Here is an 18177-nt window from a genome sequence, read left to right as displayed (position 1 = left end):
AGATATCGATTTAGAGTTCGATAACAGACGGTCGTGTTTTAATCAACGCGTCGTAACCTGCGCTGGTTTTGTTTTTCCATTGGATATAGTGCAATACATGAACGGAAATGATTCGGGGTTACGTTCTTTTGTCGGGTTCACAGGCAAATACTAGACTAATAAATACGATCAACTCAATAAATTCTCAACCACAGCAACGTTTTTTTAGGTAATCTTGCTTTGACAAATTGCAGTTTTCTCTGCAGAACAATTTGTTATTTATAAGATAAACAAGTTAATTGTCAAATGAGAAATCTGTTCACCTTAATAATAGATAGATAAATTACAATAAATGAAAGAATTTTTGCATGGCAGATATTCTATGACAAGACACATTTACGTCATTACCAAATAATTTTTATAGGTTAAGTTAACAGTGTATGTCTATTAAATATTCGTAGACTGCTTTATAAAAAAAATAACTAAATACCTATTTCGATTTTTTCCTCAATATTTGTCTAGAATTTAAATTGGCAAAGAATGGTATCAGTACAGTTTATACTTACTTATTCCTTCCACTTGTCTAATAATCAATGAACCAAATCAATCATCTAGTTTATCTTACTACAAATTCAAATTTTGGAGGTATAAGTCGTATGAGCAAATGCCTAAATGCGTAAATGTAAAAAAAGTATACTATTTTTCAAGACGTTATCCTATCATCTCTGTATATGCTCTCGTGGCGTAAATCAATATCAAGGGCGTAAACAAACTAAAATAAAAATATATTTTGAGTAACAGTGACGTGACGCAATATTATTGACGTATTAAATAAGGTTTTGTCACTGTGACTTTGATTTACGTTGTATCTTGAGTCAAAAAACAAATTAAATTGTATTGTATGAAATAAAAAATACGAAAATATTAGTACGCACACCAGTTTGTCCCCAAATTTACGAATACGAGCACGGTTCGAATCTGTAATTATATGATGCCTGACGCAGCTCCAACGCTAAATATCTTAATCAATTCGTTTGGGGTTAACGGAATGTTCACGTTATGTCTAATAATACTTAGGGTTGCAAACAAGTTTGTATTTCGAAAATTTGTTTTCAGAAGCCAAATATCATCTGATTATTTTAAACTCAAGTGGAAGCACGTCAATTAGCCTACTCAACAATTATGCTTTACAGTTCACACCAGTAATTTCACCTGCAGCCCCTAGAAGGGCCTAGACCAACTTCTCTAGTATTGACTTGTGACATCACACTTTAATTCTTAACTTGAATATAATTGTATTTGAATATCCAGAAAGAAGCGTATGTACCAGTGCATACGGTCAGTCAAATACCCAACATCTTTTTATAAGTTACAAATAATTCTATCGCTAATAGCAAAATATCAACCACCCTCGAAACCTTGACGGGCCCCCTTTTTTAATATGAAAAGCTTGGGAACGTACTGGCTTACACGTTTATAAAGCAGATAAGCATTTGGTTATACGGTGATATTCGCGGTCGTACAGAATGTCTACTTTTGGTCTGATTGAGTTATGATTATCATCTGATCCCAGAAAATGATTTTACTGTGGAAAGATCTGTCGGCAACACTACGATTTATGTTGATGTATTTATAATTTGATGATTACTTTTGTTTATATCGTTCTTGTCAAGTCATGCCGCAACATGTTTTGTTGCACATTTGAGTACTAATTTACACTATCATGTGAGTTATTATGTATGAAAATATTCCCTTCTCAATACTTATATTGCAATACTTCAAAATCAAATAAATTTGCGGTGCAGTTTGCTCCAGTATGTCAAACATATTGTGAGGTTTATTCTGACTTGGTTGAATACAGATTCAGTGTGCTTGGTAATACTATTGTAGCAGAGGGATATTAATGTTGTAACTAAACACACAAATAGGAATCAGTAGGATTAAATTTAGACTTGTTTGTATTATGGGACTACACAACAATGTGGGACCGAATTCTGAACGGAAATGGGGTTCAGCAAGGATCGGGCCTGAGATCGGAAATAAAGCAAGAGAGTAAGTAATGTATTGTTGAAGGAATGTCGTGTGAATCATCGACCATGGGGCATGGCAAACTAGATTTCAACAGCAGATCACTTGAATTCTAGTGTTCGTTTGTGATAAACGAAAAAGAGTGATAAATGTTAGATAGTTAGATATTTTAAGTATGTATTTTGGATTGAATGGACAATAGATCGGATTTATCTGATCTACCCGATATTTTTTTTGTCCTAATAATAATTGCTGCTTTTAAATAGATATTTCTAATTTATCGTCTACTTCTGTAGAAAGAACCCTCATTTATAAGATTGCAGGTTATCATCGATATAATCTGACCGTATGAGGCATTATAATTTCAACTCAAATTTCATAATTTCGTGAAACGTGCCCGACCTATTCATGACTGAAAATATTTATACTTCAAAGTACAACTAAAAAAGTGTCTGTACTGGAGATGGAAATACGAATATTAGTACAGTTTAAAAAAAAACTTCAAATAAAAGACAGCTTATTTCATATAAACGTGGTTTAAAAGTTTAAACAACGAGACAAAATTTGTTAAATTCAAATTGCTTTTTCGACGGGTAGATTCCCTACCCTCCTTCAATATAACAGCATAAGCGCAAAGTTTCTGACATATGTTTATATATATTCGATATTGCTTACTAATGCGCACCTCAAACATCCGATGACTATAATTTTAAAACAATTAAGTCAAGTTCATTTTACCGGCGTTTACAACTTTACCTATTAAATTATTTATGAGATTACGTAACTTAGAACAAAGACTTTTCCGAAATAGTAAAGTAAAAGTCCGGACGATGAACTTGGACACTTCTAAGTTGCATCCAATCAATTATCCTGCAGAAATTCAGGTTGATATCAACTGATTTTTCAGCAACGTGCCATTGTAATGTATTCTTTATATTAACGTAGTAAAATACATAAATCAGCGACGTAATAAATCGCAATGCCGTGTTATGACTGATGTTGCTGACGTTACTATAAGATTTGATTTAAATGTGCAGATTATCAAAACCTAATACCTAATATGCAGACAACATTAAAAAAAAATTTCATATTCAGCACACTCTTCCAAGACAAAATCGTCAGAACTTACTCCAGGACACACTCTAGAGCTCCAAGCAATGCTACTCGAGATCTCATGGAAGGAAAAGTTCCGACTCATCGTCGAAGACAAACTAGGTATTGTATTGTTTGATATCTTGAGCAATAAGAAGGTAGAATATTTTCATCAAAGTCATTTTTTACAAGCTTGGGTACTCCCAATGCAATTTTGGAGGTAGATGAGCGACCTATGAATTGTCCAAAGGGTACTTATTAACGTTTAGTTTGGGAAAACCTGCATTAAAACGACAGAACAAGCCTTGATCTGAAGTATCTGAATTAAAAAATCAAAATATATCATATTACTGCGAAACAACTCTGATTTATACAGTTTGGTTCAATCATTAGTCTTACCATTCTCGCATTAGTTTTTGACAGCAATCATCTTCTATTCGAATACCATGACTGGATTTTATTTAATCGTTATAAATAATAGAATACACACGTTTTATCTCCGAAGCTTGATAACGTTTCTTTTTCTAAACTTTTCCTCTGAGCAGGGGATGTATAAAATAATATTGTAACATCACAAAATTTTGTTTTATCCTAATTTTTTCAAACTGCTGTTAGTGTATGTATGTAGAATTTGGGGTTGTTAATTTATTAAGTTTTATTTTCTAGATTTGTAATGAAAAATGGTCATTGTAATGTTCGACATGGGAATGTTGAAGACCGTTCTCGGTATTTGTCTGACTTGTTCACAACCTTAGTAGATTTGGATTGGAGGTATAACGTGATGATATTTACGACTACATACACAATCACTTGGCTTGTTTTCGCCTTCGTATGGTGGTTTATGGCGTATTATAGGTGAGACTTGATTTATTTTATCAAATCAAAGCTGCTAATCCTTTCTAAAAAAGGATTTAACTCTATTTCGAAAAGAATGAGTAAAAAAACACTCCCGAGGTGGATCTTCTGTCGAAAGTCCTCGCCACTAATGCAAATATGTGAGATTCAAGAAAAACACCCCCGCCCCGTTTTGAAATAGGAAATTCCAGTTAGGGTTCCGTTTGGGAATGATTTCAAAATTTGAATTTCGATCGTAATCTGTATTTCTTAATTCCTAATAATTACTGAAAATAATTATTGATTTTTTTTTATTTTGAGCGGTGGTGGGGGCTCTCCACTAAAGATACTAGCATGTTAGCGCTGAAACTAAATGGACCAAGCGAACAAGACCCGTAATATGTAACCCTAAAGACTTGATACATCATTGAGTACGCTATTGAAAAGATTTTGGCAGTTTAAAAAATGGCCTGTATTATGTGGTGTATTTATACTTTGTGATTTCTTTTCTCAGTGACCACACTTCAACACTGAACGATTAAATTATCAAAGTATTACCTTGCTTCAGCAAAAATCTAATCTAATATTATTCTGATTTTATGTAAATATAACTTTCGGAGGAGTAAATTTAAATATGTTTTGAGAATAAAATTCTAAAACTGAGATGAAAAATATGCGTTATATCAATACAATGAGGTTGATTAAAAAGACTTCGTTTGTTTCATCATTGCAACGTCATTTTCATCTCGATTTTAATTTCAACATTTTTAACACCATGACAATTCGGTACCAAACATTTTTTGGTAGATTCTGTATGTTCAAATATCTCGACGCTGTTCTACTATTACTCTATTGATTAGCGCATTCACTTTATCTTTATGGTGGGAACCTCGTTCAAAAATTAGGACGCATGATCGAAAAATACACATTTGTTGTAAAATTTGTCAAAATCCATCGACTGTTAAGGTGTTGTTCAAATTTGAGATGAAATAAATTCCAAACTAAGAATGCGAGAAAAACACATTTACGTGTGAGGCTATATGTAATTGTCGTATTGACGTATTTGAATCAAGAAATCAATATTTTATTATTTGTAAGAATAATGTATTCTTATTTTGGATAAAAATATCATGAAATTAAAGTCACGTACAGATTATTTTTGATATAAAAAACTTCTAACAGGAATTTTCATATTGTTAAACCCTTTGAATGCCAAAACAAATTAAGATTATTAGATTATTTTTAATACAAAAAACTTCTAACAAGAATTTTCATATTGTTAAACCCTTTGACTGCCAAAACAAAATTGTGGAGATCGAGGCTGGGGAAAGGGTGGTGTACGCTATATTAAATATAAAATAGATAACGCCTTATATTGCCAAGGTGTAAACGAGTTCATTTTTCTTACACAGCACAGTACAAAATAAAAACCGGTTTTAATTCTGAATAACTAAATGTAGAGACAGAGTACAAAATTAGTTTGTAACAATATTAAGGGCCGACAATTCTCTTTAAAAATTCATGAATTAAAACCCAAACGCCACTTTAGCAGCAATAATGGTGTTTGTGGTTGACGGACCCGCGTAAATCCTCAATAAATAACAATTGTCTTCTCTGTTTCTGTATGCTACATCAATTCCCTTGTGAAAAACGTGGAATTGTTAACGAATGCACTGCGTGAACGATTAAACGGCGAACGGAAAATCTAAATATAGAAGTCTATTCAGATTGATTTGGTTTCACTAAACTTTGGCATTTGGGCAACGTGAGTTTCAATCGTAAATGCAAGCTTAATCACCTAATATATTTGTTTCATTTTCGCCCGATAATCGGGAAAAGCAGCATTGATTCCGAGTAATGTACATAAATTTCAGACGTTTAGGTCCATCATTGTTCGTATACTTGGGTGTGATCTCGTTCCGAGTTCACATGAAAATCCACTACATTTACGATATTGCGTTCAAAACAAATGAATCGATAATACTGAAGTGCTATATTTAAATAAATGGACTAGAAAATTACCCAGTCAGAGCAGTACAAACCAACATCTGGACTTTTCCAACCATCAATATTCCGTTTGCGATTGCATAAATTATGTTATGACTGCGTTCATACACTATCTCCTAACAGTCTTTGTTTTAGGTAACGTTCGGTTGGCGGTCATTCAATACCAAGATATTTTCATAGTTGATTGTTAATATTTGAACTATACATTCCACCATTTTTGATTGCCACATCTGGCTACTGCCATTTGTTGATGGGCATTGCATTATTACATTGAAGGTTAGAAATCTTATCGTCTCATAACGCCGACAACGGACACACGTTACTCCGACACTCCCGGGAGACAACGGGAGTCTTGTTGCTCGATAATACCCTTAGCTTTTAACTTAAATCGGAGCTTTATAATATCTGATTTCAGTATATTGCAATCAATTTATTAAATCAATTTTATCCGTTATGAAAACTCTATTATGTAAATCAATTACACCACTGGATATATCCAGTTAACTTCAATTATAATATTGCTCTGAGAAAGTCTTCACTAAAGCATAAAATGCTTTAGATCAGTTGTCCGATTTGAAAAACTAATAAGACATTCAATCAAGAGATCTAATCGAAATTTTGATGCATAAAAACACCAAAACTCATTTGAATTTACATTATTCATTGCTTTGCGCATCCATACTACAACATTGCCTGAAATACTCTATATGTTTATAGTTTTATATGTAAAAGTATGTATGCAGATTCTTTCAGATGGCATTTGCATAATCACAACTTTAAACTGACAAATAAACGTTATATATTTATTTACCAATCATTTTATGCAGATCGTTTCCGCATCCTTGCTTTTCAAGTCATTTTGTAAAAATTTGATTAAATACTTAATTTAACTCTTTGAACTCTGGCGGCTCAGAGCGAAGTTACTCGCTCACCCTGAAGGTTCGCGGCGCCGTATTGGTAGAACAAAAAAATAAGTCTAAATACGGGCTATTTGGCACGCTTATAATTTTTTACCAATTATAGGTAGCACGTTGTGTGACATTTCAATCGAAAGGAAATTTTATCGTGCATTCAGAATGTATTTTCCATTTCGAAATACATTTTGTCAAAATTAATAAAATTGACCCTAATCTAACAGTGATTTTTCTGCATGTATGTGAGTTTTGGCTTGAAATTTTGTTACTTTGGTACAAAATATACTGCCAATATTTGATGTTCATAAAGAGTTTTTTATAAGCGTTTTGTTGATATTCGAATTACTATTGTGGCTGCCATATAACCAATTTTATATTTAAATATTTAATTGTGTATCATTGTGTCGGGTGAACAACTTCGATAAGCGGCCATGACGCACTGATTACGCAGCTACGCAAAAGCCGATCACGTGACTACCGTCATGAAGCTGTTGATAAGTACGTCCGAAACGTATTGCGTGGCAAAATGCGCAAGATAACTTTCACGACGACGTTCTCAGCGTGACATCGGTCGCCGAATTTCGATATGATATTAACCCTGTATGGATTGAAGTACCGACGTCGAGTAATGCGTGCAGTAATAGCGAAGTGAAGGGAAGTTAATATCGTCATATAAAATTTCACGTGGAAAATGTTTTATTCGCCCATCAGTATTTGTTCAAATATCAACCAAAATAAGTACTTGCCTGCTCTGCAGATCAAAATATCTGATTGTACGAATGTTAGGCGAAGCAAGTGGATGGATCAATATCTGAGAGAACTAATAATGCAGAAAGAGCAACTCTTATTCCAACAAGATCATATGCGTCGCCAGAACTAGATACCCTACCGCAACGCCAGTTCTAATTTTAGATGCGTCGTATGATGCAAAATTCACATTATTGCCAAAAAACCAATCAAGCTGCTAAAGACAAAGCGTTGCTGAAACGATGCGAGACAGTATATAAGTACAAATACTGTAATGAGTACCTATGTATAGGTAACGAAACCAACAACCATGGGTATACCTGACACAACAAAGTGCAATATTGGATTTAGAATGTGTCTTTTATCTGCATAATATTTTCATGTTCTTCATTGTTCCGGGCACAACAAAGTGCAATATTCAATTTAAATTTTTTAGCAAGCAGTCTTTTATGTACTTACATTTTTCATGGTCTTTATTGTTCCGTTATTTGCTAATAAAATCACAATATTGTTCATATTGCGTATACGTAACCACAACTTAATGGGGCTTGAGCGGGCAGTCAAAGTCAAAGCGTAGTGCGAATTTTGAATGCGTAGCATCGGGTTAATTAATTACTTCCTGCGGACATTTAAATAATAACATCTCGACGTAACGTCATTGCGGATATCGTCACGTTTAGTTGCATTTGCGTAATATACGTAAAGTTGTGCGTGACGAGACGTAGCCTCTCTTCAATGAGAACATCATTTTGACGCAGCGTCGCTGTTAAATCACAGATAATCTAATATATTTGGCCATAAAATTTGAATGGCTCATCGTAAAATCGTTTTGGATACGTATATAAAAAGCTATTCAAATTCTCCACATATATTGCCGATTGAATATGTGACTATTTAGGCAAGAAGTCTGAATTCTTTATATTAAATATTTGTTATCATACAATAATTTCATACGCACTTTCAAATTGCCAATTTTACTGAAACATCGTATATTAGAGCACCGATATTTACAATATAATTAGTCCCAATAACAAGCTTTCATGCAATCTAAAATTTATTTAAATACTCAATGTGGTTCTTGAGATACGAGATCATAAAGTTGATTCCTTCCGACACGAAAAACAAGCCGGTAAACCGGCTTGCCGGGGCACAGAGCGTACTCAAACAAGCCGGTAAACCGGCTTGCCGGGTTCAAGCGGTTAAGCAAGCCTAAATTAGCTAGGGCTCTCGTTTTGTCACTGCTAGTTTATTTTTTTATTCGGGTCACAAATTGATTTCCGATTATTTGCATCTGAGGCTGAATTTATTACCAGAATATTCACAACCCTGATAACAAAAAAACAACAAAAATTGAAGCTAGAGAAGCTCTTAACATCTCTATCATCTGCATCATCTTCAAGAATTGGCGATTGATAATAATCTGCAAGTGCCTGCCATCAGATATAGTCGTGGCAAATGCACTTAACACTAGATTAAAATACTTTGAAAACATTTTCTTTGAAGGGGGGATTTGAACAAAGATGGCGAAGGTGACTGCGATAAAGACCCGGAACCTGTCTGCGTCATTGGTATCAATTCGTTTACGTCCGCCTTTTTGTTTTCCATCGAAACGCAGGTAAGTCGTAAGTAACTGCGAATGAACGTCAATAACTACTGATAACGAGGTTAAAATGCATACGATATTTCCTGTCAAATAATTCAACTCATTTTCAGATATGCGAGTGTCCGTCGTAATATAGTATCTGATAAAATATTGAAAAAATAATTGGTTGTTTCTAAAGATATGCGGAGGTACCAAAAATACTTTCGCGATCGGTATTCGATTCTCTTATACTTTTTGTGACGGATTATATCAAGTCCTGTAGTTCATGTCTTGTGCAATCTCAATTATTTTACTGTTCCTATTTGCTAATGTTTCTTCTAATTTACTATTCTTCATGGTTCCTTTTTGCCTGGATTGATTGATAAATAAATATCATAAATCACTACTGTACCTTTAGGTAACCATTGGTTACGGAACAAGAGCAATAACGGATCATTGTCCTGAAGCTATTGTACTATTACTCATTCAAAGTCTTCTAGGATCAATAGTAGATGCTTTTATGGTAAGCGGAAAGATATATATGTTTATTGGACACGAAATGTACATATGAATTGTTTTTATGTTGTTATAGTTCTTGCTGGTATATTTCTCTTATCGTTATAAAACAAAATCGGGGTTTTCAGTGGCTAAAGATTGCATTTTTCGCTAGAAGGCTATTATTTAAAGATGTTGTTGGCTCTATGTGACTTGTTTTTTGTGTTCAATGACGTCATCAAGAACTGCGCGCACCTTGTGGCGGTTCCGCTTTCGCGTTAGTCGTCAATAGTGTCGTGCCAGTAGTATACTGTGACAGACTGCATGCCGGTACCTGCACTACTTCGTTTTGACTTTCGTGTCCATATATTTAAGCATTGCTCTCATGTTGTTATGATTCAGTTCATATTTTCAAGGTTTCAGTTTAAAGTATACTACTTCTATAATGTATACAATACTTATTCGATTTCTACAATGCGGCAACATCGCCAGTGCGTTGTAAGCTGCAATTACCGCGCCATCGGGGATTGCTGACCGAAGAGGGGAAACCCATTGTAATCGTTCATTTGGAATGCCAAAGTGTGCCATGTTACAATAATAGAATTCCGGTAATGCCCATAGGAATATGCCGGCAGTTCATTATCCGAATCTAGTTAATAGTAAGATAAAAGCTATATTTTGTGGTCGTATGTATATTATGTGGTCGAGGCTTTTTGTCGGAATGCTATAATATGTTTATTGTCCCACTCAGCCCATAAAAACGGCCATCGCAGGCTTGAGATACCGGGGTTAAAGTTCGAATCGCAATCGATTTGTCCCCAAAACAATGAGGTCAAAATAGATAAGTTAAGCCGCAGAAGGGGGATTCTGGCACTTTTACATACCTACATTCATCATTATCGTAAATGTGTAAAGATGGCAAACGATCAAAACTTTTCGTTTTTCACAGGTTGGATGTATGTTCGTCAAGATATCGCAACCAAAGAAGCGAGCAGAGACAATCATGTTCAGCAAGAGAGCGGTTATATCTCCAAGAAACGGACAAATGTGCCTTATGTTCAGGTAGCTAATTAAATCGATTAGACGATGATAACAACGATAATATATTCTTCTTTTTCAAGTAATTGTGGAAATTGTGACGGTAATCACAATTATAGACTAGGATAGTAGTTCCAAAGTACGCAAACATTTGTAATACAGATTTCTGAAGTAGTTTTATTCAGATCGTTTGAGAATTACACCTAACATGAAAATTATGTTCCCAGTACGGTCTTTCTAACGTCTCTACCCATGCGCAAGGGCAACCCCCGACGTGGGTGGTAATATGACTTATATGGTAAATTTGTCTAAACTTTTTCTATTTTCAATTTACTTGTTAAATTAGTCGTTTTCATCATTTTGTAGCATGTGTTTTCTTTGTTTCGGAATTCACGTTCCCGTGTATGCAATCTTAAATAAACTAAGTCAGGGATATGTTAACCTATCATTGAGATATTTTATCTAACTGTCAGACATTTGAACCCTCTCTTCAAGTTTATTGAATAATTCTCAATTTAGGGTGGGAGATTTGAGAAACTCACATATTGTCGAAGCTCAAATTCGTGCGAAATTGATCAAAAGTCGACAAACACAAGAGGGAGAATTTATGGCGCTTGATCAAACAGATTTAAATGTTGGATTTGACACAGGAGCTGACAGACTTTTCCTTGTGAGTATATAACATGGAAATAAGAAGCCTTAATTTCTGAGAAATTACTAACTTCTCATGATAATTTACTTTGCCCTTTACTCCAAATCAAAGTGATCTAATCTCCTGGGCATTGTAATCTTCCATATAAAAAAAAAAGTATTGCTTTGACATGTTTGAACTGGACCAATTACATAGATATTATTCATCTCATCACGTTACAAACTATAAACCGGGACTTATCGTTTTTCTTACAGTCCTTCCTTCTAATTCAGGTTACACCTCTGATTATCTGCCACACAATTGATGAAAAATCCCCTTTCTGGGAAATGTCAGCAGATGATTTGAAACGAGAAGAATTTGAAGTGGTCGTAATTTTAGAAGGCATGGTGGAGGCCACAGGTAATTAAGTCTCTTCATTTTTGTATAGTAAATGAAATACATACAACAATAAAGTCGATATACAACGTGATTATCACAACGAAATCTTTATGTTAAATTTTCAGCTTTTTTTTACAAGATATTCCACTTAGATATTTCTTTGTTTGTGTTAAACTAAGGGGATATTTATTGACAATACATAATATATAAATATAACTTTGCGATTTAATCGTCGTCTGTAATTTTTCTATAAGTATCTCCAGCTTTACTTTATAGACACTATAAAAATGCCCCGTTGCCAGCTTTTTATATCATTTTTATTGGACTTTTATCTGTCTGGAAATTGTGTCAAAAGTGTAATTCTGAGCAAAATTTCATGCTCAAAATAATAATATATAACATGTTTATTAAAAACGTATTACATTTTGATGTTCAAACTTGTACACTTGACCAACAGGCCGATTCACGCATAGTATATAAACTACTAAGATATAAAAAGCCTATTCAAAAATTACACATCGAAAGACGAGTTAAAGTAATAGTTACTTACAGATTTTTATAATTAAGAATCAAATGTTTGACTCGCGGAGATATACAAAATGACCTATTGGTCTTCTAAATTAATTCGTTGGTACATTGCCAATAAATTTTACTGTGGAAGAATGCAGTCCCTTTGACAAGATGTCAGTCAATATCAATCCCCGTTGCTTTAGCCAAGTCGTAGGTATGCGGAACATTCATAAATATTTAATACCGATCGTTATTTATTTGAAATAAAAGGGCAAATTCAGTCATAAACCCCGATATGAAATTGCAAGACATGCTAGAAATGATTTTTATTACTCAAATTATCTTTGTCTTGTAAATTTACATTAGTTGTGTAAATTAGTTGCTTGTAAAGATATGCAAGCGATAAAAATACAGTATTCGGAAATCGTGGAATTAGTTTTAGTGAATTCAAATATGCAAGATTCTTCTCTCCTATTGGATAACAGCATAAATACACCTGTTATTATTTGAAGAATTACAATAGTATCTGTATTTGAGTCTTATCTGTAAGACCAGCATTTATTTGGAATATTCAGTATTCATATGAAAGCTTGGTTTAATTGTACTAGCATAAGCAAGTCATATAAACCCGAAAGCAGTTGCAACTGTAAATGGTTAATTCACCACATTATTTTATCTACTGTTCTATTTGCTAATTCTGACACTAAAGCTATGCATTTTTAAAATTTAATGAGACATGAAATTTTGAATAATGTACCCATGCTATTTATGATAGTCATCTTTATTTGAACGAATGTAAACATCCCTAATACTAACTATAATTAGTATGCTTTTGAATTGCGATCATTGCACTTGCAGTTTTTTTGGACTTTGGTTTCAAACGAGACTTTGACAAAGAGCCACTCAAGCATACAAAACGAAGGAGTTTAATGAGATCGGTATTAAATTATTGGAAATGAAATGACCCAAAGACTTGTTCCGAACTAAGCCGTAAAGCACATTTAGAACAATGTTAGACGCAAACTGATTTTACTTTTCCCTTTACAAGAAAACAACTCGTTCTTCCTAGTTCATTGCTAGATAAGGTTATTTCACGGGATGTTTCCAATTTGTTGAACATGAATTGTTTGAACATAATGGGATTTGGAATCTACCAGTCAAAATAGTCATTACTATAAATACCACTTGAATAATAGACAGGGGGCCATGAGTGCCAGAAGCCTCTGAAAAAGGGGCCATGAGCAAGAAAAGTTGAAACCACTGGTATAAATAGTAATGAATCAGCACAGTAGGTATACAGGGCGTCAACAAAGTATCTTCAAAATTCAAACAAATTATTACAAAGTCAGGTGGTAATATTTTGAATTGTAGAGAGACTTTATGGACAACCTGGATTTCAAAATTATCCTTAAAGTAGAGGCAACATTTTGCGGTGAATAAGACAACAATCTCGAACTAAAAATTAAAAAAAAACGCAGCTATAAAATTTTAAGTCTTACATTTAATTTTTCGGTTATCAAATGACTGACTATATTGCTCATCAAATATCGATTTTTACGCGATGTTACTGCATGATATGCAGTAGAGATGACGCTAATGCTTCGTAATTGTGTAACCTCACTCAGTGTGAAAATTTTCACAAATATTTTTTTGAAAATACCTCACCGAACTGTCCGACCGACAAATAAATATTAGAAAACATATTACATAATAAAAACAGTTATCGCCGAGACTATAATTAATGTATTAGAGTCTAATACAAAGATGGGCAGTAAAATAAATAGGCTCAGAGATTTCCCTGCACCCCCCCCCCCCCTTACATCGGGTGAACATCCCTCCCCTCTAAAAAAAATCTTACACGCCCTCCTCTAATTTTGAGGAGGGCGTGTTTAACACTTTAATTCCTAACTTAAGTAGAACTGTATTTGAATATCCAGAAAGTGGCATATATAGATTTGCAGACGGTCTGTCAAATACACAAAACATTTTTATAAGTTACTAATAGTTTTTTTCGCTAATAGCAAAATATCTATCACTCCCTACATATTGAAACACCCCCGATTCGGAAAAAATATTTTAAACATTTGACACATATCCCAATTGTAAGGTTTTGGACTCTAAATGAAACATAACTCGTAAAAAACGAACGACACAAGGATCATGAATGATCAGAATGGATAATATGGCATTTTTATGTTTTCACAAATGCAAATTATTCATTTTTTCGACATTCAGAATTAATCATCTCTTGAAAGTTTATAAAGATTTACCGATATCGTGTCAAACTGTGTTAATGTGTAAAACTTGTAATGTAAGAGCTGGTAGCAAATATGTGGAAGCCACAAAACATCTTTAAAATACAACCAATTTTTGTGTTTGTGGAAGCATTCATTCGGATACCTTTTCAGTGATATTTCAAAACCGTTTACCGATTCTGGTTAGCAAGCAAATAAAATTGATAATTTCACTCGAACAATATTCTTAGCACATATAAGTAGAAAATTTAGCAGGTGGATGTGTTCACAATAAAATAAAATAAAAGTACTGATTAAGTTTGAATTTTGTTTGCAATTCCAAATATTCAGCATTCAAATTTCTGTACCAGTTGCGAATTTAACGACTTCATTAGTTGGAACATGATCTTTTGATGCGGGTGTATCCACTATGTTTTTTGTAACAGTGGCCATGAATGCAAATTTTGCCATATCAGCACAAAATTTCCTTCTTATATTTTCTAAAATCTTATCAGAAAACATATATCGAGCTGAAACTGATGGTATCATATCTCTTATATATGTCAGTTCAATAATCAAAAACCAAACTTGGTACTCCAGAAATCTTAATTCATTCTACAGTGTATGAATTCGTTCAGTGATTTAAACACTTCAAACGTAGCCTCAATTTGATTCAATTTTATTACCACACGTCTGTTCATTAATTGCATTATTTATCATTCAATTACATTTTAAACATTTTATTATAAGGAATGACATGTCAAGCGAGAAGTTCGTACGTAGAAGACGAAGTACTCTGGGGACAACGATTCATGCAAGTCTTGATGATGGAAAAGGGATATTATGAGGTGAGAATGATGTATATATATCGAATATAGTCGGAAAACAACACGTTAAATTAACAGGAAAACTGAAGTTCTTCAGAACGAGTTGGAAGTATTATTGTCGAGTACTTTATAGCTGGAAAAACCTCATGTATAATACAGATATTATTAAAATATTATTATTAAACATTTACAACACATTGTGTGTGTTTTTAATGAGGTTTTGAATCTTAATGTTCAACAAAACAAGTGGAAATTCTTTCTACGACGCCTATTTACGCGTTTCGCTCCGAACTAGGCCCTATGCAAGCAGCTACTAATATCTAACGATACGCACTATTTTTGAAGAAAAAGAATATTTCCAGTTCGGTATTGCTACACAATTGATTGCACCCTGGGTCAGGTGTAGGAATAAAAATTGAACCTGAAATGTCAATCTTCGATGCAAAGGAAGTTAGGCCACGTTTACATACAATTTCGGTATGATCGTCGCAAATAATCGGTCCCGACTGTTTAAGCTCCCTTTTCACACAACACACTTGGGATGTTCTCAGGGATGTCTAAAACTAATCGAGTACAATCGAAATTCATTTTATTCGATATCATAATTTTTTTAATTTTGAAATAATTTAGAACATTTTTATTCAAAAATGAAGAACTTTTAAGCCACCTGGCCCAGCAGATCAAAACATACAATATCTCAACTAGTAGCAAACAACATAACGAAACCAATTACCTTTATTTTTGTGTCGTTTGAAATGTGATCAACATGAAGATATATATTAATTTATGTAAATTTTCCACATTCACTTGCCCCCAATTTACAATGTATTCGAAATTCCATATTCGGAAATATTTTTCCAGAATATATTCGGAATAGTAAAATATTCGATTTTGATCATCAATATATCATGTTCTTTATCTAAAGTCACTGCCCTGTATTAGCTAATTCGGTGCAAAAAGTGATTTTGCTGCCGGAGCTTTCATTCCGACAAGACAGTCATGTCTATCATTATTCAGATTCTTGACCGACCTTTTAAAATTGTGCGAATGAGTTGGCGTTAGGTTAGTAGATAAAATTAAAATGTGTTATACAGAATGATTGACATATTCTACTTGCAATGCAAGCTGTGAACATCATAGATTTCAAAATACATTGAATTTAACATGTACTTCTCACAATGGTAATTACATTTTTAATTTTCAGGTAAATTACGCAAATTTTCACGATACATTTGAAGTTGACTCCTCAACAGCTAGTGCGAAAGAACAAGTCGAAGAACGAGAAAAAGTAAGTTCGGTATTTATTTCCATTCCCACTAAACAGTTTATTTTCGATAATAAAACTACCATTTGTTATAATATTTGTCTTTGATTTTTTCAAATTCATGATGATGAGCGGTTGAAAAAATTTGTTTTCTGCGAATCGACTAATTCTTTATGTTCATATTCAGTTCCGACATCCGACAATATGTTCAACCCATCTTTTTTTTTATTCGTCATACAAACCAATAAATTCCATTTATTTCTGTTTCAGCAACGCCAAAGAGAGAATTCTTCCGGATCACTTCATATGCGCAAAACACTGCCTAGGTCACCAAGAGTTCAAGAGAACGCGAGTTTAAGGTGGCTTTTAATCTCTATAATAAATAGTAAATTATAATACGCATGCATAGTGCGAGGAGGCTTGCACTATCAACTGAGTGTATTAGTCACAAAACTTACTTTTCGTTGACTCAGATGGATCACGCGCTTTCAGTTCAAAGGGAGTTTAATAGGAGAGCGACTTGCAAGCGATGTACTGACGCGTTAATATCTATATGCATATATATATTATAGGTTAATTAACCCTACGATACATAAATACTTGGCCTAGATTTATTAAATAGAAAATAATTTACGGTTTTAACATCTTCACACATCATTATTATTATTTAGACAATTTATTCTAAATTTAGTCTGCAATTGTTCATACCAAAGCGATAATTGGGTTAACTTTTCAATTTATATAAGATATATAAATTCAATTGAGTTATTGGTGACAAAAGATCGATTTCAACGTGAAATTAAAACACATTGAATAATTCTAATCGAATATTTTATTGATTTCTTTAAATTCATTTTGACTGTGTAGAAAACTGATGGTATATGCGAATTATATTTGTTGCAATTGGGAAATTTTAAAACTACTTTGTGTAAAACAGATAACATTTGCTCCAAGCCAACAGATACACCGAAGCATAAAGTTACTCATATTAAAATAGCCAATATTCTAAAACAGTGGTTCCCAACCCCTTTTTCCTAGCCTAACTTTTGTAATATCTCGCGACCCAAGGATATGCTCAAGTAATAAAAGACATGCGATACTTTTTGACAGTAAAATTAAATGACTGATAGAAACATTCATTTTTATATAACCTTCATTTCCTACACTGTCTTAGATCAGTGTTTCCCAACCTTTTTTCCAAGCGACAAGATTTTTCAAAAAATTAAATTTTGATGTGTCTCGCTACCCAAGAATATGCTCAAATACTAAACGCCAAATATGACCCCAAAATTAGATTACCGGTACAGATGCCTGATGCGAAACAAGCATTTTCACAAAGCATTTGTGTAAGTGACAAAGGTACGCTGATTTGCCATCAACAAACTCTGGCGTGGTTTTGAACAAAATGAGATGTTTCCAAGTTTTTATGCTGCGATACTTCATATATACAATTACTTTAATACCAAATAGAAACTAAACATTAAAATTTACTAGAAAAAAAAAACGTTTTAAATATTTGTTAAAAAACAAGCGACCCAAGAAGATTTTCAGGTGACCCAGTTTTGGGTCACGAGTCACGACCCATAGGTTGGAAAA

The 18177-nt window shown here is 33.5% G+C and overlaps 1 protein-coding gene across 1 annotated transcript in view; it reads left to right on the top strand.

Moving 5' to 3' along the window:
- Nucleotides 1–18177, top strand: part of LOC120330964 (uncharacterized) — a 43897-nt gene that overhangs the window by 23154 nt on the left and 2566 nt on the right. The window contains exons 5-14 of the mRNA XM_039397961.2: nt 3103–3222; nt 3766–3954; nt 9105–9216; nt 9602–9706; nt 10628–10740; nt 11236–11386; nt 11641–11767; nt 15241–15338; nt 16522–16605; nt 16852–16940. Coding sequence (XP_039253895.2) covers nt 3103–3222; nt 3766–3954; nt 9105–9216; nt 9602–9706; nt 10628–10740; nt 11236–11386; nt 11641–11767; nt 15241–15338; nt 16522–16605; nt 16852–16940 — 1188 coding nt within the window. The remainder of the gene's footprint in view (nt 1–3102; nt 3223–3765; nt 3955–9104; nt 9217–9601; nt 9707–10627; nt 10741–11235; nt 11387–11640; nt 11768–15240; nt 15339–16521; nt 16606–16851; nt 16941–18177) is intronic.

This window comes from Styela clava, chromosome 6 (assembly GCF_964204865.1).
Source record: "Styela clava chromosome 6, kaStyClav1.hap1.2, whole genome shotgun sequence".
Lineage (NCBI taxonomy): Eukaryota > Metazoa > Chordata > Ascidiacea > Stolidobranchia > Styelidae > Styela > Styela clava.
Note: the sequence above shows the minus strand (reverse complement) of the source record. Positions and strands in the feature narration are given on the sequence as shown.